Source organism: Juglans regia, chromosome 11 (assembly GCF_001411555.2).
Source record: "Juglans regia cultivar Chandler chromosome 11, Walnut 2.0, whole genome shotgun sequence".
In the NCBI taxonomy this organism is placed as follows: Eukaryota; Viridiplantae; Streptophyta; class Magnoliopsida; order Fagales; family Juglandaceae; genus Juglans; species Juglans regia.
In genome coordinates this window covers 27,615,601-27,642,395 of record NC_049911.1, presented here as the reverse complement: position 1 = coordinate 27,642,395, position 26,795 = coordinate 27,615,601, and the positions used below count along the sequence as shown (strand labels likewise).

Here is a 26,795-nt window from a genome sequence, read left to right as displayed (position 1 = left end):
AAACGTGGATAATAAGGTCTTAAAGGTTTCTTGGGAAAAATAAATGTACGAGGGAAATAAAAAGATACTCTAGGTGAAACACCACGATTAGATTATAGTACCAAAAGTTGAAGTAGCTGTATAAGTTGCAGAAAACATTAATGAAATTAATTTTTTTTCCCCTGAAAATGATAGTTGGGTACAGAGGGGAAGACAAGAAATTATGTTTCTGTCCATTCAAATTCTACAGAATTCATTCACCAGTAATCTTTGCAGGAACACAAACCATTAGTGAACCTGTGAAACCTATTGACATCTCTCAGAATAATCTCTCTCCCAAATATCTCTGAAGCAAACTTCATAACTGTATGACAATCGCCGCAAGTCCTCAGATTCTTTTTTATTATAATTGGAGCCCCAACTGGAAGGGCCAGTAGCCCAAGCGCAAGGGCAAGTTTCTCGCTGTGATACCATAAGCTTTGCTCTTTGTATCCTTCCACACTGTTAATTGCAAATTGCGTTTCAGGCTTATAACCTTTCCTAATCACCAACTCCTCCAACTTTCTCAACATCTCATATATCTCGTCTGTCCTAGAATGTGATCTGTCATGCACTGTAAATACAGATGTAATGTTCTTAACATCAATCCAGCTACATCCCGGTTCCTTTCTTACTCCATTGACCCCCATCAACCTCCTAACCTCATCAGCTTCCTCCATCATCCCTTTCCTCGTGAGCATATTAGCAAGCAGCACATAATTCCCAGGATTGTCTGGTTCCAACTCAAAAAGTCTCTTCGCAATCTCTCTTCCTATTTCAAGATTTCCATAATTCCTACAAGCCCCAAGCAAGGCTCCCAAAACCGATGAGTCAGGTTTGATTGGCATTGACTCAATAAACCTCTTAGCTTCTTCCAACTTACCGAGACGACCAAGCAAGTCAACCATGCAGGCATAGTGTTCAGGCCCAGGATTCATGCCAGGAACATCAGTCATGGAAGAAAAGTAAACAAATCCTTCTTTGACGTGACCAGCATGGCTACAAGCTGATAGAACAGATACAAACGAAATGTAATCAGGTTCAATTCCCTTACCAAGCATTTCCTCAAACAACTCAATGGCTTGGTTTGCACAGCCATGTTGTTGGCAAGCAGCAATCATCGCTGTCCAACAAACCACATTTCGTTCCTGAATCTCTTCAAACACACGATTGGCATCAACCAAGCTCCCACTTTTTGCATACATTGTAATCAATGAGCTTGCAACACATGCATTGTTCATAAAACCTGTTTTTATGGTCTGATCATGGATCAAAGTGCCTTGATTAAGTGCTGAAAGACTAGCAGAAGCATGAAGGACAGAAGAGTATGTAGCCTCATCAGGTGCTATACCTTCCGTCCTCATGAACCAAAAATATCTGCAAGCCTCCTCAAATTTACCACTGTGGACACACCCCATTATCACCACATTCCATGCAACAACATCTCTGTCTCCTATGGTCTTGAACAACTCAAGAGCATCACCAAACAATCCACATTTACAGTACATATCCATTAATGAGTTATTCACGTAAGTCAATGCTACCAAGCCAAGCTTGAAAGCAATTCCATGAACTTGTCTCCCAAATTCCAAGCAGCCCATATTAGCACAAGCACTCAGCACACCCGAGCAACTCACTTCATCAGGACTATCCGAAACCTGCCTACGAACTTCCCTGAAAATTTCAACTGCCCGATAATATAACTTTTTCTGCAAGAACCCAACAATCATAGAATTCCAAGAAACAAGGTTTCTATCAGGCATTTCAGCAAACACTCTCTCCGCTGAGGTCATATCAGTACACTTTGCATACATGTCAACCAGTGCAGTGCCAACAAATATATCGGTTTGGAACCCATGTTTCCAAATTAAACAGTGCATTTGTTCACCATGTTGGACCGTCATGGAGTCAGCACAAGCAGGTAAGATGGCAGAGAAGGTAAAGTGGTTTGGATAAATACCAGTGCTCCTCATTTCGTTGAAAAACGTCAAGGCCTTAAAGGGTTTACTAAAGCGGGATAAATGGGTAATAAGAGAGGTCCAAATGACAACGTTTTTAAACCCACCATGATTAGTTGAGAATAGCAGTACGCTTCGGTTGATGTTACCACATTTAGCATACAAGCTGAGGAGGTTGTTAAGGAGGAAAGGGAGACAAGTGTAGTTGTTCGTGATGATCTGGGTGTGAATTTGGGTGGCATGTTTGAGGTTCTTGGTGTGTAGAGTGGCGTTGAGGAGATTGTTGAGACGAGTGGAACTATGGGTTGACGATGTTTGGCGGTACGATTGGTGGGAGAGTCTGAGAGGAGATGGAGTGGAGTGGAAGATTGCGTCGATTTTATTGGATTTTAGACGGAATGGAACTTTCATAATAAGACTACAGAGTGAATGAGGGCCGCATCGTATGAGATATAATGGAACATGACAAGTTCAGGGCAGGGCTCTATGCTGCTTATTAGAAAAATTTTCTATTATACATAAAGTACACTTTATCAAATGTTTATATAATATAATTTCATCTTAAATATAAATTTTAAAATTTGAATCTCATAAATTAAATTTTATCATTTAAATGATGTGATTTACACACTAACTTAATAATAAAATAACTTTATTATATTTAGTACGAGAGACCAAACAAAACTAATGAATTGAGAAGCAGAAGAACAGATGAAGGGTCCAAATTGCTTCGTTTCAAAACATGAGGCCATTGAAAACAGTTATAAAGCGTGTACCTAAATAGAGAGATAGAGGAATTGGATTATCCGGATCGAAAATTTTTTTTTATCGGTTACTATTTACTATTCCACATCTCACATTTTATAAAAAATCACGTCTTATAAAAAATTTATAAGTATGAAATATGAAAATAAATAGTAACTTTTATGCATAGTATTTTTTTATCCGGACGTGTCTATTGCACGGGCAGGCAGATTTAGGTTGCGTTTGGATGTTGAAATGAGTTGAGTTGAGTTGAGTTGAGATAATAAAATATTGTTAGAATATTATTTATTATTATTATTATTATTTTGAGATTTGAAAAAGTTGAATTGTTTATTATATTTTATGTTGAAATTTAAAAAAATTGTAATGATGAGTTGAGATGAGTTGAGAGAAGTTGTGATTCCAAACGAAACCTTAAAAAGGAAAAAAGAGTAAAGTGGGTAGGTGTGTATCCCAGTGGTCCTGCTCGAGTTGTACGAGACTCGATTTTAACACTATTTGTGGGGTTGAACAGAATTTCTGACCCACTTGTTACAGTTCGAAATGCCATGATGAACATGGTTGCAATGATTGTACCCAACTCGATTAGTGTGTGATCATCATCTGCAGCCATCAAGCATAAAAAAGACTGAGGGTGAGTTTTTCAGCCCTGAAACTGTGGCGTCAAAATCTCCCTCCTCTTCGTGCGGTCAGACTTGGACCTCAAGTCACTGCTGTTCCGATGGGGCACAACAACATCGTCCCATGTGTAACGTTGGTGGCTCACACATGCACTTTCTTAGATCTTACAAACAACATAAAATAATGCCCACACTTTGTCAAAGTGCTCTGCCTCACGCATATCCTACTTGCTTACACAGAGGTGGAACTGCTCAACTTTCATTATTCCGTCACCTTTTTGACTGTTAAAATGGGTAAATTCATCATGAGTTTTGAATGTAATATTATAAGTGCAGGAGATCTTGACATGAGGACCACCTTTCCTCTCACGAGACTTTAAATCGGTTGTACAAGTGCTCTGTCTCAAAACCGATGTGTTTGACTACTTCACGATAATTTACAAACAATTCATTACTATACACAATTACAAACTATTCAATACTATTAACAGATTATTTGAGATCACCTTAACATCCAAACGTAGTGCAGCATCTGCCTCTACTTATTTAAACGTATCGAAAGGGCATCATTGATTTAAACCACTTATTCATAGTTGCAAGAATGACCTAATCAACGTTAAACCCCAATCATCAGAAACTAATGTTGAGATTATAAAGAATTGTTGATCCGAATTTGACCGTGGTGCTCCGCCAAGGAGGGCATAAAAATATGATTATTAAAAATAGTTGCGATCATACAAATCCATGCACCAACTCAGAAAGGATATAGAAAAACTTACAACTGAGACATGAGAGAGAGAGAGAGATTCCGGCCAATTAAACTAATTCTTTCATAAATGTTATCACAATATTTTTTTTTTTTCTTGTTCATCTTAATTGTACATCAAGAAGTGCTCTAATGGCCATCTGGGTCAGTGCATGTCACCACCATTAGCCGTACAGAAAAAAAACCTAATCAACCTTCATGGACCAAAAGACAAACAAAAGTTATTTACTTCTCTTTCCATTCCATAGCTCTCACATTACTAAAGTGACAAAAAGGTAAAATTCCATGCCTTTTTGTCCACTTTTTATTTTTCCTTGTCGAAAGATCCTTATATACCAGGTGTTGGAAGCTACTGGAGATATTTTCTTGCACTAATTATACATGAAATTTCAAAGGGAAGGATTATAACCTACAAAAAAAAAGTCTGCCCTACAGCTGTGACGAAGAAGACGTATGATCTTCTAGCTGCTCCACAAGCTCGCATCTTGACGGTGGACCAAATATGCTCAAAAATACCTGTGAACATAAAAAGCCAAGAAGAGACATGACTTCGTCGCATTATTCATCTCTCTAGATAGGTGTTTCACTGGAAATCAATAATCACTTCAATGGTCTGGATGGTACAATTGAGGTCGACTAAAGAAAAGTAGACTTCCCCCCTTCTTTCATGGATGATATGAGGGAAAAACTAAACTCATGCACATTTCATAAAAGCAAAACTAGAGGGACTTCCATGCGGTACTTATCAGCCAGTTAAAACAAGAAGTTAATTTTGGTATATTTTTTTTTAACTGTGGCTAAAATGATGCAACATGCATTTTCTCGTTGCTGTCTTTTATTTAAGTTACTTTTTGGTCCATCTATAGCTAAGCAATGCCAATTGGGGTCTAAAATTGTTCATGATTTCAATACTCCCCATGGGTAGACAAATGGGAATCACATCAGGACAAAAACATTGTGGTATTGTAATAAGGGGAATATTATGGACATACGGGTAAGAAAACAAGTCCATGCAAGAAACCGAGAAGGACCAATGCGAGGTACATTTGGAAGTAATAAACCTGCAATGACATAGGCAGAGAACATGTTAAATACACTGAAAAATATTGACCACACAAAAACATTAAGAGAAGCGAAGTTTAGAGAGGGATTAATACCACAAAAATTTCTGTCCTTGAGAAACAAAGAACGATCACCCCAACTAGCTTTGTCAGCGTAATTCCACTGCAAAATTATGTTGAAGACAGATTATTTAAATTTTGAGATAGTTGACCGAAACCTTTATGCTGGAATTGTGGCATGTAAGATAGGGCAAAACTCATTTGGCAGCAGTGTCAAGAAGACAACAATGACATTGGACCTGAAATTTCATTATCTGATAAACCATGGTTTGAAGGTAAAGGACAAAATAGCAGCTTAGATTACAATTAGAAGCTGAATTCATGCCTACAACTGTATTTTTTTTAAAATAGAAATATGGAATACTACAGTTATTTTGAGAAAGTACACAACAGTCCATTTATATATGTCAGAGAGTAATGCACAGTTCTTAGGGATCCTGGACATTATCTATGTTGCCACGGAAGAACAAAAATAGCACCTGAAGACAGATGCACCCATCGTACCCAGAGCCTCCTTAGTGCGTTGTTCCTTATCTCCACTGCTTACCTGCACAAGAAATATATGAGTAGACTACAGAAGAAATTTCCTTATCGTGGCAGTAAAGAAAACTGTGAAGCCGAAGAAAGAGACAATGTCCCAGCATTCAGAAGGGGAAGCCATCAATGACCCACCAACCATAACTCTCAAAACAAATTATTTTTTTTCACAACTACAAAAAAGAGTTAAAATATTCAAAAGTTCTGCTACTACACTGCATTTTTTAACAGTTTGTATTCCATGAGCAAAGAATGTGGTTGTAGCGATATTGAAACTCAAATCAAGTAAACCATAATCCCAACTAATTGTGGTTGATAAAAGGATTCTTTAGTGCCGCTTAGCTCCATCTAGGCCATTCCCATTTCCTTTCTAAGTGTAATGATATCAAGCATGGCGTTTTATTTTGTTCTGATTTTGTGGCTTATTTAAAATGGTACCAAGTATATGCTTGACCTCTCTCCCCTTGATATTAAGATTCATGTAAATCATGTGTGGGAAAAGGAATAGATTTCAACAAAATGTATTTTATACATTGAAACAAATACATAATGTAGTATGGAAAAAACTAAGTTTGCACAAGTCGATCAAGCACCAATGGGGAAATGTCTTTTACAAGCAGAAAGTAGAATGAAAGAGTGATACTGACCGAGAAAGCATGTGTCATATGCACACAAAACTCAACAGCAATGCCCACTGACATAACAAGGTTAACTACAGAGACTGCATTCAATTGTATATCCAGAATTGCCATCACACCCTGTACAGTGTAATCTTGTAAGCGAAGCAAAAGGAAAACAACAAATTAATTAAGCAATAATTAACATCACCATTTCAAAGTTAAAAAACCAGGTATAAAGGGAGAAAATTACCATGAGATCTACGAGAATCATTGCTAACACCAGAAAAATAATTGCTGAACTCCAAAAACTACAAATGATAAGCCAAGAACAAGAAACAGGATCTCTCAGTTATTTCAGAAAGAATAGAACATCACTGACAAGTAGAAAAGAAGGCTATTATCTAAAGCATAACCTAAAAGCATTAATACTGACCTGCATGTGATGACTAAGCAAACAATAAACACTGCACCTGTTTACATCAAACATATCTAATTAATTCTTGTTAGTCAAAATAACCATGAGTTGAATCATGTACATTTATGCTAGATTATTTAATATTCACTCTGAAATCCAAATCGCATGTAAAAAGTCAAATTATCAAAGAGAATTTAATTTTTTTTATTTAATTCAACAAATAAAACAATAGTATCCTCTTCAAAATCTCAGCCCCAAGCTGCCTGATGGTCAAAGGGGTCAGACAGCTAACCAAAAACTTTTACTCATCCCTTGCCTCATGCTTGTGGTTTTAACTTGAATAAAAAGACATGGAGTCATTATTCTATATGTAAAATCTACATGGCGGGAAAGGAATGATGTTATAGCCTACGAAACAGCCTCTTCCATTAAGCATTAAAAAGTAAAGTGAAATATACAGAAATCTACAAAAAAAGGGGGAAGTAATATTTCTTGAAACACAAATATGCCAAAGGTTATCTTGGCAATAATATACGTAGCAGGCAATTAAATATCCATAGCTTCTAGATGACCAACCAAGTCCTTTGTGCAAAAACAAATGAGACTATTGAAACCATAAACTTAGTAGCATAGCTCATAGATCACATTTATGTGTCCTGATAACATAAATACACGTCAGTTTTTCATTGACAGTCCGCAAGTTCACTAACCAATAGCTATAGCGAGATTGATCAGAGCCGTCCTCCATATATCAAGGTATTGCTCAAAAAACATATAAAAGACTGAATATGGGAAGATTTCAATCTGCAGCAAGAAGAAATGTCATTAACAGATGCAAGATAAACTAGTACACGGTGCATTCTGCAAAAAATATTTTTCTTGTATAAGGTGAAAAGAGGCTTATATGAAATGTTGTAGGGATTGTTGTTTATTGTAGGGGTCAAAGTGATTAACTATCATTGTATTCTACTGTCAATAGTATTGGTGAGAAGATCCGCCGGACAATGGTGCAAAATAAATTTAATACCTAACTAAGAATCTTTTTTTCATAATTAGTTCCAAAAATATATATGAAAGAATTGAGACAGGGAGCACTGATATTACCTTCAAAGAATCAGAAATCTTTGATGTGAACTCTCGAGCAGCCCTCATTGAATTAACATAGTCGATCTAAAATATAACAAAGCGAGGCCTCTCTGTAATACAGGATTAAAAAAGACAACAAAAAGCAGTCTGACTCTCATGATAAAAGACACCGTCGTACCTGCCTGTTGAGGGGTGTATGATACGTACGGAATGAAGATGCGGGAATAACACTATTCTCATATCCTGTTGATATGCAATTAATAACAATTATATAATTAATACCAAATTTAGATTTTGGGCCACATAGTATGAGCTCAAAGAGTAAACTATTACATGTCTAAACACTGGATATTTTTTAAAGAAGACAAATAATGGAAGAAAACATGCAATCCTACCTACCTTTCAGTTCCACACTACTAGTGTAAGCCCCATGGCCACCTTTGGCACAAGCAGCAGAGGGTAGGGAATTCAGGAACCATGGGAGTTTCTCCTTAAATTGTACTGTAGATGGACGGTCATTATGCAAATCTGAGTGACGAAAGCACTGAACAGCTCCAAAACCGTTAGTAACTAAGCCCCCTCAATTTAAAAATGTATATTTCACAAACAAAGACTGAGTAATAGGAAAAATCAAAGACGCAGAAGTTTCATTCAAAAGATTTTTCTGCAATCTATAGTCTGTAAATTACCGTGGTACAATCTTTGCATACTCCATCCAGGCCACAAGAAACTTCATTAGGAGAACAGCAGGGAGGCTGGAAGAGAACTTAATTCAGTGATTACAATGGTACGAAAGCAACACAGAACAAAATTAATAATAGTTGCCAAGTCCAGAAACCAACAGGAAAAGCATGATTTGATTTATTGCATGGTCACAGTTACCATGATGTGGGTCATACATAGTCAAGCAAGATATTTAATACAAAAGCCCATTGCTTTATAATTAAAAAATGGAGGCCTGTTACCAACAATGTTAGAAAACTGTGATCTATATTTTTCAAGTGGAAAGAATTTTCACTGTTTTGAGAGAACTAATTTTGACCTGAGCCTTTCAAACCTATTCAGTCCAAATTCCAATACCTCTGTGCATCAAAGTCTAATGTTATAGACATGAGTAAGCCTAACCCCTTTTTTTAAGTAATATGATTAAGCCTAATCTAAAGCAGTCTAGTTAGAAAAATAAAACCCCAAAATTTCATAGTAATGTTTGAAAAAAGAAGCGATAACTCGAAGAACAATTGACCCGTCAAGACGCAGCCAGTAATCAGAGGGTGGGATTGAGATGAGATGTAGACTTAGACATCTTGGGTTTGATTGCACGGTGGGAGTTCCCCTAGATTACTTCATACACGAATTTTGATGGGTGGGGGGGGCTACCTTGGTGAGATTCCACATCAACAAAAAAAAAGACCTGAGAATATTTGGATCAAGACCTGATCATCAGGGGGGCAATAACTCTGATTCGTGAACTTTCGACAGCACCCAAATGCTTCTGGAGACATCCACAGAAGAAAATCATCAAGCCATGAAGCAGCTGGCTTAGCAATGTAACTTGAGTCTGGTGTTAAGGATTCTCTGGCAATCTACAGAAGCAAAAAGACAAATAATTCAAATTAAGAGGATGAACTAAGTGGACAACCAAAGATAAATGACTAGCAAACGCCCAACAAACCAAACTTGTCAATATCTCACCTTTATAAAAGATTCATATTCACATGAATGTGCTCTATGAAATAAATAGTGTGGGTCATAACAATAACACATTGAACAATAATACAGTAATCCCATATTTTCATGGTCCTAGCAGATAATGAATAAATTAAAATGAGTAATATACAACCGTATTAACATGTGATATCCAATACCATAGGCCCTTAATATCATTTTCTAAAAAATGGCTATCAAACTTGTGCTTTTCCACCCGAGTTCTGATATAGTTGATAAATATAATATATACTCACATATATTTTTGTAGGCATACTTTAATATATATTTAATACGACATAATTAGCTAGATAAACTATATGTGTGTGCTATCTTCATCTCATATTGTCTATTATTCTGTTTTGGGATATCCCAAGATATTATCCACTTAGAAGAGTCAATAAACACAATTCTAATAACTCTCCTTACCCTTTCTTTGAAAAGTCAATAAACCTTTTTATTTGCTTTATTTGAGTTTAAATTAAGGGGGCCTGCTCATTTAAATTTGTGAATTTATTTCAAAGACAATGCATTAAATGATTCCCCTTAAAAGGCCAACGTTTTAAAGGTGGAAAAACAATACAATATGGGGAAATCTATAATAACTATAATTTTTCTTCAAACAATTGTTCAATACTGAAGATAAAGGATAAATTTACAATCAAACGAAAAATATGCCTCCCTGCATATATTTGTTTTTTTTTTTTATAAGAAATTTGGACCATTTCTCAATTTGTGCAATTATATTTGTTTAGAACTATATGGAAAAGTAATTTGCTATTGAGCCTCTAGAATAAATAAATCTTTGAAGAAACTCAGCTTCTAAAATCATACGGATAGAAAACCAAAGAGAGTTTAACATGAATATAAGAGGGAATTTTTTATTGAAAAAGGTGGAAGATATATTTTCTTTATAAGTGAGAAAGTGGTGAAAGAAATTGAGGAATATAAAAGATGTACCGAAAAGAACAGGATCAAATATTTTTTTTTTAATAAGAAAAGGCTCAAATAAGTAGAATAATATGAACCTATATGTCACCTTGCGCAAAAGTTTGAGGATCAAAAGAAATTATCAAAAGAATATGGGAGGGCATTTGATATGTAGATCGAATAGCACTCAAGACATTTGCGTCAAAAGAGGAAGGTTTACCTCATTTAAAAGGGAGTCTGAATCACATTGGCTGATGGAGCATAACTGGTTTGTATGTCTTGATTCTGAGCTGAGGAGTAGAGCAACATCAGTAACGCGATCTTAACATAGTGACAAACATCAATCAAAATCAAGTTTCATCCCTTGACACCTTTTCTCCCACAAAGGCACATCATGGAGATATACAGGTTAAAATCAAATAGTATCATGATTAAAAGCTTAATTTCTTCTTCATCATATTGTATAAAAACAAAACAGGCACCTGGAAATTGATCCCTTCCTCTTTTCATCAAGATAGAGAACCAATGGTACCATAACAAGAATAATGATAGAGCTACAAAAGAGATCAACTTGGCAGCAAAAGGGGAATATAAGGACAATAAGATACCTATAGTTATAGTTCTTCACAACAAAATATAGTGGGGGTCCAATTCTGAGATACTCTGAAACATCATTCAAATATCCCTGTAGAAATAGAAATGTAATCTTAGCATACCAAGTAAATACTTCTGCTCATGATTCATTTGTAATGAAAACATTTCAATTACTTCAACCTGAAGATAGGAGTCTCGAGGAAGAACAATCTTTTGTTCCAAACCAGGTTCAATCCTAGTGCATAATGCCTGAGATTCAGAGAGAAATAGTGAGGCTAGTTTCAGACGTGTAGGAGAAACAGACAGGTAAATCCTCATAATCTCACAGAATGCCAAAAAATGATCGAGGAAAAAAGAAACTTACAATACTAGCCAATGCATATCCAAGAAAGACAGAAATGACCACTATTTTTACTCCCCAAAGACTGAGGAAGGGTGCATGGACTTCCTGAAATGAACATTGGAACCCAACAAGATTAGAAAGTAGGGTAAGTAATAAACACCAAGATTGTAACCAGAAAAAAAGAAATTCAAACCACCAGGCAATAATGATCCTTTTTTAAGAGAAAAAAAAGTTAGCATGAACAACTCCTGGAATTAGTAGGGACAATGTGTAATTAGTAACTGAAACTACAATAACATTTAGCATGCTACTCAACAAAGCCTCATGCCCTTTCCCTGACTACCTGACCTCGAAGCAATCATACCCTTTCCCCAACTGCCTGAGCTCGATGCAATCATTCGTGATCTATTTGTCACCACATGAGAAAGCTGTAAACTTTTAGAGTATGCAATGCCTTTAGTGCTTGAGTTTGATATTGAATAATACGACTAGAATTAATGTTTAGAAATTATGCATTTTCATTTATGGTTCCCTACAGATATATAGTATAAGTATGTAAAGGCTTCCACATCTAAGTGAGGCACGCTAGCAAAAACCTCCACTAGGATTGGAAAATATCTTCTTCTTTTTTTTATAAGTAGAATTGGAAAATATCTACCAGCAGAAAACTTAATATTATCTTAAGGATACACAATAAATTCCTTTGAACTGCAAAATATTGATATGTTGAGCAATATCAGAAACTTATTACACGTGCCACACAAACTGAATGATCAACCAGGCATGAAAAGAGTTATGGCTTATGCTTAAGGAGCATGAAAAGCCTACCAAACTAGAGACAACTAACTATACTAGACATGCTGCAACCGTTCAAAATTTGACCTGGTTCCGTTTGGCCCAAGGATGGGGCATACATACCATGAGGCTAAAGAAGGAGAGGTAAGAGCGCTTTCTCCTCGGTTATAGGAATCCCATGTTAGCAAAAGATTTCTGATATATTGCAGTTCACAATGTTTTAAGCAACCCCTGAATATTCTCATTCTCTCCTATTACTTAATAAATAATTCCTTTCAATCTCAAATTTTATTTATTTTGGGGCACTATTATCTCCTATTTATACATTTAGATTATAGTTTAGCGCAATTTTATTAAATAAATACAATTTCAATAATTTTTAAAACCCAATTACCTTCATATAACGAACCAGCAATCCCGGCTTTCTCTGCCCAATGCCTATGTTTCCATAAGAAAGCCTTCAATTAGATTTAAGTGTACAAGAAGAGGTAAACCACTAAAAATGAAAAAGAATCTAATATTTTGCAATCTACAATCATCTGAGAGAATCAGGATAGTCCGTCAATTAATCATAAATTATAAAAGTACCAAGGATACCTTTATCGGAGTCCACATCTGATGAAGAAACTTTTATACAAGGAAAACAATCAACCCTCCTATCCTCAGCTCGGAGAAAGTCAAAAACAATTAAAGCAACGAAAGCTGTAACTTGCAGAAGGAAGTCGAGAAGAACAGCCAATGCTGCAGAAGAATGTGCAAACAGTGTTTAAACAATTTGCCAGGGATGAAATATCATGATACGATAAAATTATAAAAGCATACTCGCAGGTGATATTGAAATGCATGAATACTTTTAACCTGCAAACATGGAGAACACACGGCAAGCCGGCATAGGAATAAAACTTCCAACTGCAAAAGCTAAAACCTCCGAGAGACTGGCTAGTGTTATGGATGGCCCTACTTCCACAAGTGCATTGCTTATCCGTCCTTCTAAAGGCAACTCTAATGGTTGCCGCTTAACAGCATGCACCAGTATACACATATTATCCACCCCCACCTGATATTAACAAAAGATCGACCATATAAAGATGATGTTGGCACAACAATGGGGAGAGAAAAATGGTGGGGTTCATCACCATAAATGGATGAATTGTGGATTGACATTCAAATAACTATAACAAGGGAAAAAAATTGTATGGATACTAATAGATGAAAAGTTAATTGCAAGATGAGCAACAAATCTAATGAACATTTTGCAGCTACTGCACAACACAACAGGATTGAGTGTATCCTTCCAGTCAAGAACATGGTAATCACAATGTTGTAGAAAAAATGCATGAAATTTAAAAGATACAGGTGGGAAGGAACTTACAGCTAGAACAAGAAAAGGAATAACTTCCATAATGATCAGTGTCGATTTTACTCCAATGACGCTAAAGAATCCGACTGATGCAAGAACGGACAGCACGACAAGAATGACTCCAGAGAAACCAAGTAACATCTGGAATTCACTCATCATATGATATCAATTATATTAGAGAAAGGTAAGCTTCCTATGCAGATATTCAGCATTCCAAACAGTAAAGAGCAGGACTCCAGAATAAACAAAAATTCCATCAAGATAAAAGAACAATTAAACCAAGGATGAGAGCATACCTTGGATGAAATATAAAAAGAAGATAAACGAGGTGTATCACCCAAAGTAAGAGAAATGTAAGCAAACATCACGAGATAGCTTATCTGCAAAAAATAAAGTAATAAATATAGACAAGAAATTGTAACTTGATTAAAAAGTACATATAAAGATAATAGAAGAAAAATGGAGCAGCCACAAGACTATACAATGAAGAGAATAAATGAGTTTGGGAATATTTTGAAAGTTGTTTCCACATCTTTCCACGCTCAAGGAAAAAAAGGGGGGAAAGAAAAACCAACCAATATAGTAATGGCATCTGCGGTACTTTCTCTTTTCAATTCTTCCTCAATAGAGCTTTCCGAGGAAAAAGAAAGTGTTAAATTTTGAGACTGCGCCAACGGCAACAACTCATCCTAACAGAAAAAAAGTAAATAAGTAGAAGAGATTAAAAAACAGAACAAAAAGGAGTTCCAACCACCAACAAATTAGTAATGCTAATGTAGGAATACGTATCTAATCATATCACATCAACAGTTCAAAATCGGCAGCCTTGCTTTCTAAAGCAGCATAGCAAGATGATAACACTATCCCAACAACTTGGGTCAGCAAACTAAATCCATTTCCACTTATTTGACCACTTAGGGCCAGATGTTTTTATCATAGGCTGCCATGAATTTGCTCATAATCATGGCACATTTCCTTTTTGCAATGCAGAAGTTGGGATGTTTACATTTAAAGTGCAGAACTTGGCTACGTCCACACGTTCATATCTTGTGTCCAATTGCAGGCTATGATGGCACTAGCAAATCCAAGCTTTGTTGCTGCAATTGCTAGAAGCCATATTTATAGTCTTGAAAAAAGTTAAATATTTAACCTGGATAAACATGGTTTTAACTAGCTATTCTAACTTATTCTCGAAGATGACCTAGAAAGTCACTAAAAACCATATAAACAATAACACCCTCAACTAATAAATTTCTTAGACTAAGCACAAAGATAAATTAGGACTTACAGATATAGTATTACAATGCTAACACCCACATTTCGTCAGTTTTAAGGTGGGAAATTGATTGAAGGTTAGATTTTGGTATGATGTTTGGTATGGAGATCAACCTTCGAAGGTAGTATTCCCACTTTTGTTTAGCATTTCAAGCTGTAAGGATGCTTCGGTAGCAGAACTTATGCAGTTTTCTGACAACAAACCACAGTGAAATATTATTTTTATCAGATCAGCATATGATTAGGAGGTGGAGGAAATCTCTTCATTACGGCATCGAGTAATATTCTGTAAAAAAAGACGTTCGAGTTAAATTTTCTACCATGCACTCATCCTTCAAGCTGGAGGTTCATTCCTTTGAAAGAGGTTACGGAGGCATTTTTTGTTAATAGAAGCCCTTGAGAAGATTCTTATGGAGGATAACTTGAGAAAAAGACTGATCACCATAATGGGGTGGTGTTGTATGGGCAAACAAGGCAAAGAAAGCATCAATCATCTCCTAATTCAACATGAGGCGGTTATGGGGTTACGTTTTGATCTTTCATCTTTTGGATACAACTGGATCATGCCCCAGCCGTGTGGTGGAGATGCCGGCCTGTTAGAAAAACCTTTTGGGGAGCCACAGTAACATCAAAATCAGGAGGATTGTTCATTTGTGCTTAATGTGGTGCGTTTGGTAGGAGTGTAATAATAGAACCTTTGAGGATGGTGAGAAGATGATACTAGAGTTATGATTATGCTCAAATCTCTTCATAGTTGGGAATGGCTGCCCACAACAGTTTGCAATTTGCTAGCTTTGTTGAGTTTATGAACTCTTGTGTTCTTTTTCAACTTCAAGTTAGTACACTTCTCTGTAGACAGGTTGCGCCCCTCTACGCTATTATTAAGATTAACTTATTTAACAAAAGAAATAAGAAACCCAATACTTCAGCGTAGCACATAAGAAAAAACACTATTGCACAAGAAACAACCACTGAAGGGAAAATTGTACCAAGAACAAACCTTCACTAACTGAATAAAAGCCTTCTCCCAAGCCACTGCTCTTTGAGTTTCATTTCCTTCTTTGTCAATAGCATTATTTACTGGATAAGTAACTATGAATGCGGAAGCCTGTCACAGAATCATCACCGTAGGGTTATCACATGCTTCCACAATCCAATTAAGTTGCCAAATTAAACGGGATGAAAAGGATAACTACCTCGGAATAATTGTTCGCAGGGAAACCTCCTAATGCAGTGCTTGGATCTAAAGGAGCTTTAAATGCACTCATACATTTGTCTGCAGAGGAATAATGCTGAAAAAATAGAGGTACAGAATGAGCAAAAAAAAGTTTAGAGCTCTAGCCATGATGCCATATAATTGTTTCATCATAGCCAAGGATCAAAATCTAAGCACACTGACCCTACAAATATAATGTCAGCACATCAGTGTTTGAGGCTGGTCAATCTCACATTATAGCACTATTTAAGCTCATGAAGATCATAACTTAGATGTTCCATTCATCCCATAATCTTTTGTCACCTTTGAAAGCATCATGTCTCCAAAAGAAAGTTACTACTTTTGAACAACTAATATACTGTGTTTAAACACAAATGAAGCATATTCACCTATGCCTTCTCTCTCCCATGAGCTCCCTGCACCTGGTTTTTGGAGCATGTGTGTGCGTGTGTGCATGTACGTGTGTATTTGCTATGAAGAAAAAAAAAGATACGGATTCGCTAATAGTAGGTAAGTATCAGAAACAATTGGATTAAAAAGAGTTCATGAAATCGCTTGGAATGTAAGTGTAAACAGACAACAGCAAAGCCAAGCTCTACAGCTTTATACAAAATGAAGATGGAAATTACCAAAAAAGCATACCTGAAAACAATACTCAAGGTGTTCAACTCCCCCATAATTGTCATAATTTTCAGGATCCATTTTAAAATACTGTCACCAAGAAGAGAAGAAAACAAGAAAGTGTAGGTTAATCTCATACATTAGATATACTTGTAAAAAAAACCAATCATGACAGTAGATATAAAGGAGCTTTAGCCATAACTAGAATTAATATAACATGGCACTTCAACAAAAACAGATCACAACAGATGAAAATCTTAGCAAGATGCAATGCCAAATTGAAAAAAGAGATATGTTACTGTTACACAATGAAACAATAACACAGGCAATATCAGATGGAAGCCCAACAACGATTTGAAATAGCTACCTTATATTCTAAATCATAAATTAATTAATTAATTTTTGCTCACCAATGCCAAGTGTCCTACACAAAAACTTGCCAATGTATTAATAAGAACAGAAGGAAAAGCAAACGAATAAAGAAATAAAAGGCCTTTAGGTCGGTTCTTTTGGCATATATACATGTATAAAAGAAGAACTAGGTTAGTGAAACCATATCGAGTCTTTCTACTCATATTAGACTTCCTTTAAAGCACCCAATAACAAACATGGCAAAAAGTATTATTAAAATGGACTTTTTAACTACACAAACATAAAAAGAAAAAAGATTTTACGAGTTCCATCATTAGATCCAAAGTGTGCAGTACCCAAGCACAGACCACCAAGTTTACCTGTAAAACACTTTGAGTGGCACAATCCTGGTCCAGTGGTTTCATACAAATATCACTGAGGCTTATCATTGATCCTGAATAATTTGCATGAATTCCATCAACCTGGAAAAAAAAGTAACATTGGAAAAAATTACATGGCCACACTCACAAATGATTTATAAAGAAAATGAAGAAAAGAATATCTAGAAAGAAAAATAAAATAAAATCATAGTCCATTGCAAATCACATCTAAAAAGAAACACCGCAATGTATACCTTCTTTTGTATCTCAAACAGTAACTTAATGTTGCTTTCAGTCACTATACTTGGTGATCTACCATCCATAGCATCTGGGATTGTTGCTAATATAATCTGGAAAGAAAAATGCAGAACACTATTAGCTCTTTGAAGTGAAGTAAATACTACAATCCCCCACCACAGTGCTGTGTAAGAAATAAAAAATGGCCAGCACTCTTTGGTCAGTGGCGGAGTCAGGATTTTTCCACTTCCAGCAGAAGTGTTTTTTTTTTATAAGTAATAAAAGATTTTAGGGATATTATTGAATCAAGTAACCAGGCATTGCCCAAGTATATAGAGAGTATACAAAAGAGAACACCTAGTTACAAGTTAGGAGCTAGAAAATGATACAAGAAAGTCATGAAAACTAGATCCATTGAGTACAATGACAGAAGCCCAAAGAAAAAAGGTGTGAAAAAAGAAACTTCTAAGCTCATCAAAGTAGAACCTGTTCAATTCTGTAAAAAGGGGCTAGGTGGCTGTCAAAAAATTGCTTCTCTTCTGCAGCTCTACTCCCAGGCCCAACCCATAGCTGAAACAGTGCATATATCAAATTGCATAATGTAGACAACACAAATACAGTTATAACAGTAAAATACAAGTAAAAATTTTGTATACAGAATGAAATAATGAGAATATTAAATCCACAAATTCAAACAAATTTAACAAAGATGGTAGCCCACAGAAAATAAAGCTCATTTAAGTGCCAAACCAATACCTTCTCAGGCCGTGTCTCCACCTTGAAACGGATTAGACCTAAACAAAGCATAAGAACTATAGCCAATGATGAACACAAAACCAAGGTCGGATTTCTAGCAACCCATGTTCCATATCTCCTGAACATGAAAACATGTACACGATGTCAAAAATCATTCTGCTTTTAGAATCATAAGCATTAGTGGAAATGACAGTGACCTGTAAAAGTTTGACATGTATCCTTGAACGACTGAAAGCCGGACCCCATTTCCAATTTGAGGAGAATCTTCAAGCATCTGATATTCAAAGAAAACATGCGATAAGATTAGCCAACAAATGAAAGGAACAGAAAGTACACTTCTAAAAAAATGGAGCATAAATTCTTTTTGTAGGAAATAGAAAATGGAGGAATAATAGAAGTGAGTTATGTCCGAGTCCATCATGAGCCAGATAATGAGCATAGCTGAGCAGTATTGCGGTTGCTAGTACAGTACTTATTCAGTCAGACAAAAAAAGGTTAAAAAGCAAAAGTATGTAAATGAGGGTGGCCAGTGAATTCAGGTTCCTTTCTTTTTGATCCTTGGCTAGGAAAATTTATATCAATTAATAAATTAATGAGTCTAGAATTATAAGGTGGCAACTCAAAACTTTTGTTTATGCACCCAGTTTTTAGGATTTTCTCGTTATTCTCTTTTTCTGCTTAGGTGTACATCTTGTATACTTCCTGGGTATATATGACTTGAACCTTTTTCGAGTTTGGATAAAATCTACCCTATTTATCAAATATACACACACACAACACATACACTCCTCTGAGAGAAACAAGCCACAGGATTTTTTTTTATCAGTAAATAGGAATTTTATTAAAAATAGGTGAGGCCAATGAATTAGTATTTTTTCCTTTCATTGTTTAAACAGCTAGCGACCAATGAGCCTTGCACTCAAGTTATATTATTAGATCTGACTAATTTAGCGAGGATGATTATTTAATTACTGGGAATGGTAGGTAATCAGCATGTACCTGCATGGGGAAGTTCTCATCCTTTTTCCTGTTAACAGAATGGAGTTGACCAACATCCATTGCATTCAACACTGGTTTTGTTCTAGAATGTGGGTTCCTTTCTCTTGTATGATGAAATAAACCCCATCCTAAGAATATAGAAACCAGTACGACATACAGGATTGCTAATGCAAAGTCAATACATTTGGCCTGCAGTTGCCAAACCGAGAAACTATATTAGCGAAGTCATCTCTGTTATATGAGGTTACACGACTTAGTGCCAAAAAGAATTTGAATTGGAATGCATATAAATCAAAGCAGCTGCCAAGGTTTGGAACTACAGTACTATAGGCTCTCACCTTAAGAGACCCAATTCTCACCGAACAAGAACCCCTTTTGTGGGTAGCAGGAGGAGAAGTATTAGTACATACTGGAGATGAACGGCAATCACCACAAGAACAGCGCAGTGAAATATCACCACATGAATAAGAAGTAACATTCATAGGTTTCATTCCAGATGACTCGGCAGCATTTGAATGGAACACAATGGCATATGGCGAACCTGGCAAATTTAGCCCTGCCCGTCTACCAATAAATGCAAACCACTCTGCCACAAACATTATAGTATGAGCAGTACAACATATAGAACAGCATGAATAATTACAAAACATGTAAAAGCACTTAGCACCTCAAAGACCAAAACGTTCTTCCTTGCCACTAAAATGATTAAAACATAAACAATTTCGTAAGGAAGTAATGGCATGAAGGAAGAAGAAAACTTAAATGTCAATATTGCTCCTGTACATGCAGAAAAAGTTTTTAAAACTATATTGTACTTCCTTTCTAAAACCTCGCATATTTTTCTATTATAAAATGTGGGGGTTTCCACCATTTTTTCATCAATCATTTTGAGGAGAAAAAAAATAAAGAAATAAAAAACCCATCGGCAATAATTTTTCCTAGTCATGGAGGCCTCATAAAACCCAGAAACAAATACATCTCTTCCTTTCTCAATAATTATATATTTGCCTCTATATATCTAAGCAATCACATAAATCTTAAAAAACCCATTGATGAGATAGGATCCAATTACACTCTTTTAAAGAGGAAGTTGAGCAAATTTCCAATCTAAAATAAATTTTTCAGCAAATAATTTCCTTCTAAAAACTGTGGGATTTATAGACAGCAGCCAAGCTATTTACAATAGTCAAGGATATGGATACCCTTCAAGATTTCACATTCACAAACATGATTAATAGATTAGGCATCTTATTGGCTATTTGTTATTCAACCCCACTACGGTAGAAAACTACTGCATACAACGTATGGCACACAGAGAGAGAGAGGTTCCAATTTCAAAAGGATCAGATACCTTTAAAATTTTGAGCACCAGCACCAATAAATTCTAGAGCTCGGGAGTTCATGGTACCATACTTTACATCCTTGCAGGAGTCATATAATCCTTCACCAAAAGCATCAGTTATATAAAAATCAATCCCATCCACGGTCAAATTGCTATTAACCTGAAAAAAAAAATTAATAAGTTCACATAAATAGAGATACACTTTCATATATACCATTGTGTGCCTCTCCAATAAGATATATACACCTCTAGAAATCACTTCCTCAAATAAAAACCAATTGTTTAAAATTTGCTTTAGCAATTTCAAACTTGTATCCAATAGAAGATACTGCAGCGAGCAACAAAAAGATAGAAAGGGAAGCTACATGGATTACTATAGATATTGTACACGTCATTATCTATACCTAAGGAGAATATCAAAGATCATAGGATCACTGGTAAAACTGGTGCTTTGGCAACTCAAACTTAGTAAACAAGAAACTGTTTATAAATAACAAGATTCCAAGTAAGAGTGTAACATTTTGCCAATATTATAAAATGGTACTGTTTGCAAAATTATTATCCTTTCCAACGTTATGAAAGACAAGATTGCCTGATGAGGGGCACAACAGAATGAGAACAATAAGACCCTTTGCAATTATTACCAGGAAGGATAAGTGGGAGTTCCTGACCTTGGAAACAGAAGTCACGTTGATAAATAAACTCTGATTAGGAGAGCAGGTAAGCTCACAGAACAGATTCAAAAAGTTTCTCAAGCATGCTGGACAACCTACAAGGAAAGGAATTGCCTGCAAGAAAAATAATTGTTATAAAACACGACGACATTATTTTGGGGGAACTGAAGAGCTTGAAAAATAAAGAGCAAGATGGACAAACATATCTGAAGAGCTATAAAACTCAGCAGACCTCAGGCTCAATTACAAAAAAATTTACAACAAATGCTTCATGAACGAGTGAGAAATATGGATTATCACATTGAATACCAAATAATACAGTAGTGGCCAATCTTAGCCAAACTAACAAAATTGATTGAAAAAAGAACGAAAAATGAGACAGGGCACAAATGGTAGGATTCAATAAAAATCTTACTTGCTGGACTTGGGTTCGTAATGTGTCAAACTGAGCTTCTGTGCAACAAACATTGCCAGTGATTGTTGGGCATAAACTTTGGATCTTTGACGAAAGCAACTCATCTGGCTGGTAAGCATGACAACATATTACGTAATCATCAGGTAACTACAGCCTTCACGGCTTCAAAAAATATAGGAAAGAAAACTTGAACTAGCAGAACTGGAGGTAAGTTAGACTGGCAGCTACCCTGAAAACAGGGATCAACCCAGTAATCAAACAACGCCAAAAATGTTTTATAATAAAGCGAAACATATGCATACATATGTACACAAATAGATATAAGAAAACAATAGTTATATCGGTCGCTGTGGTAATAGTAATCCAGCCGAGCAAACACTGGGACGGAAATAGACGATTATACCATACCTTCACAGCAGGGGAACCGAAAGGACAGTTCAAAACTTTTCCATCCGTACGTTTTCCACAAATGCCATACATCGTACAATGGTCTTCAGTATGTCTTTCCCTGAACAACATCGAGAATTATAAATTCTCAAGCATCCAGATATAATAAAATAAACATAATGAAGTTCTTTTCATCAAATCTAGAAAAGTATACGGTAAGGAAGAACAATTCGACTTTTCAGAATCGCAAACAAAGAAGACGCTCGTTAGTTTCAACCGCAAATAATTCACTTCATGTCAGTATACGCAACACTGAGTATATGCCATACAGAAGCAGGGCGCGCCGGTATCGCAACTTTTTGTTATATCCTAAATCTAACCATTGTGATGTGATTGTATATAATCTGCGGTGATTGAACATAAGAAATTATCTCCTCACCCTGATGTCGCAGTGGACGTCAAAAGAAACCGCGCGTCTGACATCTCTGCGTTCACTACAGATAAAGTAGTTAAGACCTGCACATAATACCCATATTCGGACAAATTAATCAAAGAGAACGCCCCATTCCCTTGCATATCTACATCTTATGAATAACTCTATATCTATATCTTATACTTAAAATCAAACCTGCCTAAATTAGACAGTAAGGAGTTACACATAATTTAGAACTTCGTTTGGTTGCGAAGAAGAGAAAAGAGAATAGAAGAGGACGAAAGAATTCTAAAAATACATGAAACTTTGGCAAATTAGAGAGGAAAAGAAGAGAGGAAGGAAAAAAAACTGGCTTCTGTCCTCCGCTTTCGCTTAAAAATTCGAGTAGGAGGCTTGGCGGAGGTAAGATTTTCCGTTTCCTTCAAAAATAGGAAAAACATCTTCCAATATAAGAAATAAGAATTTTTAATTTCCTTCATAGTTTCCTTTTCCACCATATCCTCTTAAAACGAATAAAGGAAGAAAGCTACGAAAAGAAAAAGGAAAAAAGATCGAGGCAAAATGGGGGAAAAAGTTGGGAGAAAAAGTAAAGGAAGGGAGAGAAAATGGAGAAGGGAGCATGAACAGAAGAGTTCTTGCCTGGAACAAAGAAACAGAAATGAGAAACCCTAGAAGAAGCCACATTGTCCTACTCCTGCACCAGAGTTCCATCTGGGAGAGAGAAACCGCGAGCTATGCGTATCCTTCTGTATCTCTTTGCGAGCAAGAGAGAGTGTCAAGTGCGTGAGACTGAAGTAAAAGCGAAGAGCCGTTGCGGTTGTATTCAGAGTGGGAGAGTCAAACTCCGTATTTATAGTTACCTGCCGAAGCAATTAGCTGCCTTTTGACGTAGGTATATTAATTCATGTCTTGCTTTCCTATTTACGGATTCAATTTCAATAAATATTGAACCTCTCTAAGAATTGAAATCGAAAATAGGTTGAGATATCAACTTCATATTTAATAATAGATTTAATAAATGAGTAATAATACATATCCAACACATTTTCACATTATATTTTATAACTATATCATAAGATAAATTATTTTATTCTCAAATTAATATTTATAATATATCATTCACGTCGCTTAAATAATAATATTTGATTTAAAATATTTAAATTTAAAAATTTATTTTTTAAATTAAATTATGCTACATAAATATTTTAGTAAATATGTTATTAACACTGACTTGTTGCATTGATGTGAGAAGTCAAAATATGAATTTTTTTTTATAGTCTTATTTGTTAAATTAAAAATGACGTAGATAAGTCTTTATTAGCCTTTGCTTTCAGACGTTATGTCGGGGTGGTTTATTGCTGTAATCGACCCTTGATTGAGCTCTTTGAGTACTATGGATTGTCAATTGAAGGGTGTTCCTGTAATTCGGGGTAGTAGTAATGGTAGAATTTTTCTTTAGTAATTTACAGACGACAATTAGGGAGACCGAAACTATGTAGACAGAATCATGCGAGCTTTAAACGGTGCAGTGCACTACGTGGCACAACAGTACTCTCGCACGGGTATAAAAATATATAAAAAAAATAAAAGATGCGGCTACACACCAACCGATGAGAGCCACGCCAAAAAAAAAAAATTTGTTTTATTTTTCAAACATTTTTTAAACCCTTAAACATTTTCAAGAAAAATCACGAATTTATTAAAAAAAATTCTGAATGATTAAATAAAAAAATATATAAAATCGATAGGTTTTATAGATGGAAATATCATTTATCTTAAAAATAATTGATAAAATTAGTTGTATACATAAAATTATAAGTACACGTAGTATTATCTATAAAAAATATAGATAATATTAGGGTGCATATGAAATGTGCCGCCAAATATTTACATCAATGCAAATGACTTTTTTCTTTTTGATTTATTTTTATTTTAAGTAATTTTTAAACATTCTTAATTATTAAGAAAAAAATATAAATTTAGTAATAATCTTTTTCTTAATTATTAAGAAAAATTAGAAAATTTTTAAAAAATAAAATATATAAATGAACACATTTAAAAGTTACACTATCATTTTCCTAAAAATATATAGGATAATGTTAGGGTGCATACCAAATGTACACCATAAATATACACACTAGTATAAATGAGTTTCTTTATTTTCTTTTTCTTTGAGCATATTTTAAAAATCCTTAACCATTTAAAATAAATAAATAAATAAATATACAAATTCATCATTAGTCACTTTCTTAATTATTAAGAAAAAATAAAAATATATGAATAGATACATTTAGATCCCGTTTAAATAGTGAAATAAGATGAAATTATTTTAAATCAAAGTTAAAAGTTAAATAAAATTTTATTTTTTAAAATTAATATTATTTTAAATTTTAAAAAAATTATAATAATAAGATCAAATCGATTTTATATCCCAACCGAAGCTTAATATATATATTTAACAGTCATGCTGTCAATTTCCAAATATCTATACGCTCGGACGGGATGGTGACTTGATTTAAACGATTTATAATACCGATCGAATGAATCTCAAAATAAGACGAATCTTATAATATTTTAATATTATAGTTCAATCAGATAATCAGAAACGATTACAATTGCCCATCTCCAATCGTTGTCATTAGGAAGTAATTAAATTAATTAATTAGTGTGGTCGGTAAGCGAAAAAGACATGTCCACACGGCCACGGCAACTTCGAAGCATCATTTTACATCCATTGTCTACAACATTAACATCATGAAAATTCGAGAATCTATCACACACAGAACCGGTTTGTGTCTTCATTTTCAAAATAAAATCACAAGAAAACGAGCTTTCACACATAAACAGTCAAACAAGTACGTGCTAAGTTCTTTTCGTAATTGAATTAATTTCCCATTTCACTATTTACTGAACAGAGTTTGTAACTAAACGACATTGAAATCGACCGAAGCAAGCTAGTCATTAGATTGTCGTCCAAGATCATAGGCGTCATGATAAAGATCAAGTACCAGCCATCCACCACCATAAGTACCCACAGATTGAGCTTCGTTGTTGCGAGGAGATTCCTGGCTGGACTCCAATTAAGAAGTGGGTCGATCTCAACCATTAATTAATTCAACCCATTTTCCTGATTTTTTGCTAACTTAATGGACATTCTTAATTATCAATTATTCATGTTTGGATTTAGACACGAATTTATAATAAAATTTGTCTTAATTTCCAGAATTAAAAACACATGAATTTACATAATTATTTACTTCAAGCAAGAAACAAATAATAATATGCCCGACTTAAAGGTATCCCATCACTGATAATGTGTTAGCAATATTGCCATTCCCAATCATTGAAGACACTCACATCCAATATCAAGAAAAAATCAATGTTAGACATAATTACACATGATTCGTTTTACAGTAGAATTGAGCAGAATACTTCCTTAGTGTTGCCATTTTCACACTGGCCTAGCTTGTTTTTTACTCATTTAGTTTTTTAAATGAGATGAGTTGAAATAAAATTTAAAATTTAAATAAAATATTATTAAAATATATATCTTTTTTTAAAATAATAATTACAGTCGTGAGTGTGTAAATGTCACGTAATTATTTTGAAAAAAGTTAATATATACGAGATCTACATAAAAATAAAAAATTTTAATAGAGACCCTACTCTTTTTTAAAATGACTGCACAGCGCTTACGTACTCTACGACTATATATAATATTACTTATTTTTTTAATATTATATTTGTTTTGAAATTTAAAAAAATTGTAATAATTAAATTAGATGAGATGAAAATGATTGTAAAAATAGACAGGACTCATTGAACTTTTTTTTTTTTTTTTTTTGTTTTAGGTATTAGGGTGATGAGGATGCTCAATGTGTCTCCGCCTGCTCCTTTTTGTTCTTCTCAAACAGAATATCTAAAATGAGCAATTCGATCACGTCAGTCGTCACAAGGATTCTCCGTCTCCTTTCCGTTTCAGATTCTTCATCTGGGTCATGCACATTGGCTTTTAGCTAGCTTGTCTTTTTCCCTCTTTATTTCTTTCTTAAGTTCTTTCTTATCGGCCACAAATGA

At 34.9% G+C, this 26,795-nt stretch overlaps 2 protein-coding genes across 3 annotated transcripts; both read right to left on the bottom strand.

Moving 5' to 3' along the window:
* Window positions 1-87: 87 nt before the first annotated feature.
* Window positions 88-2,451, bottom strand: LOC109002942 (pentatricopeptide repeat-containing protein At3g24000, mitochondrial-like). The gene has a single exon (XM_018980872.2). The coding sequence runs from the start codon at window positions 2,385-2,387 to the stop codon at window positions 237-239; it is 2,151 nt and encodes a 716-aa protein (XP_018836417.2). The 5' UTR covers window positions 2,388-2,451; the 3' UTR covers window positions 88-236.
* A 1,721-nt stretch (window positions 2,452-4,172) lies between these two features.
* Window positions 4,173-23,528, bottom strand: LOC109002943 (NPC intracellular cholesterol transporter 1-like). Of its 2 annotated transcripts, XM_018980873.2 has the most exons (39): window positions 23,358-23,528; window positions 22,725-22,801; window positions 22,307-22,406; window positions 21,899-22,006; window positions 21,481-21,597; window positions 20,819-20,969; window positions 19,806-20,053; window positions 19,468-19,656; window positions 18,666-18,742; window positions 18,469-18,586; window positions 18,199-18,282; window positions 17,730-17,825; window positions 17,476-17,577; window positions 16,766-16,834; window positions 16,104-16,199; window positions 15,908-16,015; window positions 14,208-14,321; window positions 13,929-14,012; window positions 13,645-13,773; window positions 13,131-13,329; window positions 12,870-13,013; window positions 12,667-12,710; window positions 11,499-11,582; window positions 11,315-11,383; window positions 11,149-11,225; window positions 10,761-10,830; window positions 9,340-9,489; window positions 8,596-8,661; window positions 8,306-8,450; window positions 8,085-8,149; window positions 7,925-7,990; window positions 7,531-7,624; window positions 6,839-6,875; window positions 6,656-6,713; window positions 6,433-6,543; window positions 5,728-5,795; window positions 5,285-5,351; window positions 5,120-5,188; window positions 4,173-4,643 (listed from the first exon to the last, which is right to left on the bottom strand). In XM_018980873.2, exons 1-39 carry the CDS (start codon window positions 23,427-23,429, stop codon window positions 4,557-4,559), a joined length of 3,909 nt encoding a protein of 1,302 aa, XP_018836418.1. In that variant the 5' UTR covers window positions 23,430-23,528; the 3' UTR covers window positions 4,173-4,556. The 2 variants fall into 2 exon arrangements, with proteins under 2 accessions (XP_018836418.1, XP_018836419.1); XM_018980874.2 differs by lacking the exons at window positions 4,173-4,643; window positions 5,120-5,188; window positions 5,285-5,351; window positions 5,728-5,795 and having other exon boundaries at window positions 6,448-6,557.
* Window positions 23,529-26,795: the final 3,267 nt, after the last annotated feature.

Coding starts and splice junctions, on each gene's coding strand:
- LOC109002942 (XM_018980872.2), bottom strand. CDS start 2,387: ATGAAAGTTCCATTCCGTCTAAAATCCAATAAAATCGACGCAATCTTC.
- LOC109002943 (XM_018980873.2), bottom strand. CDS start 23,429: ATGGAACTCTGGTGCAGGAGTAGGACAATGTGGCTTCTTCTAGGGTTT. Junction 9,490..10,760: donor CAGACTCCCTTTTAAATGAG/GTAAACCTTCCT, acceptor TTGCTTCTGTAG/ATTGCCAGAGAATCCTTAAC. Junction 6,544..6,655: donor TGATTCTCGTAGATCTCATG/GTAATTTTCTCC, acceptor TACACTGTACAG/GGTGTGATGGCAATTCTGGA.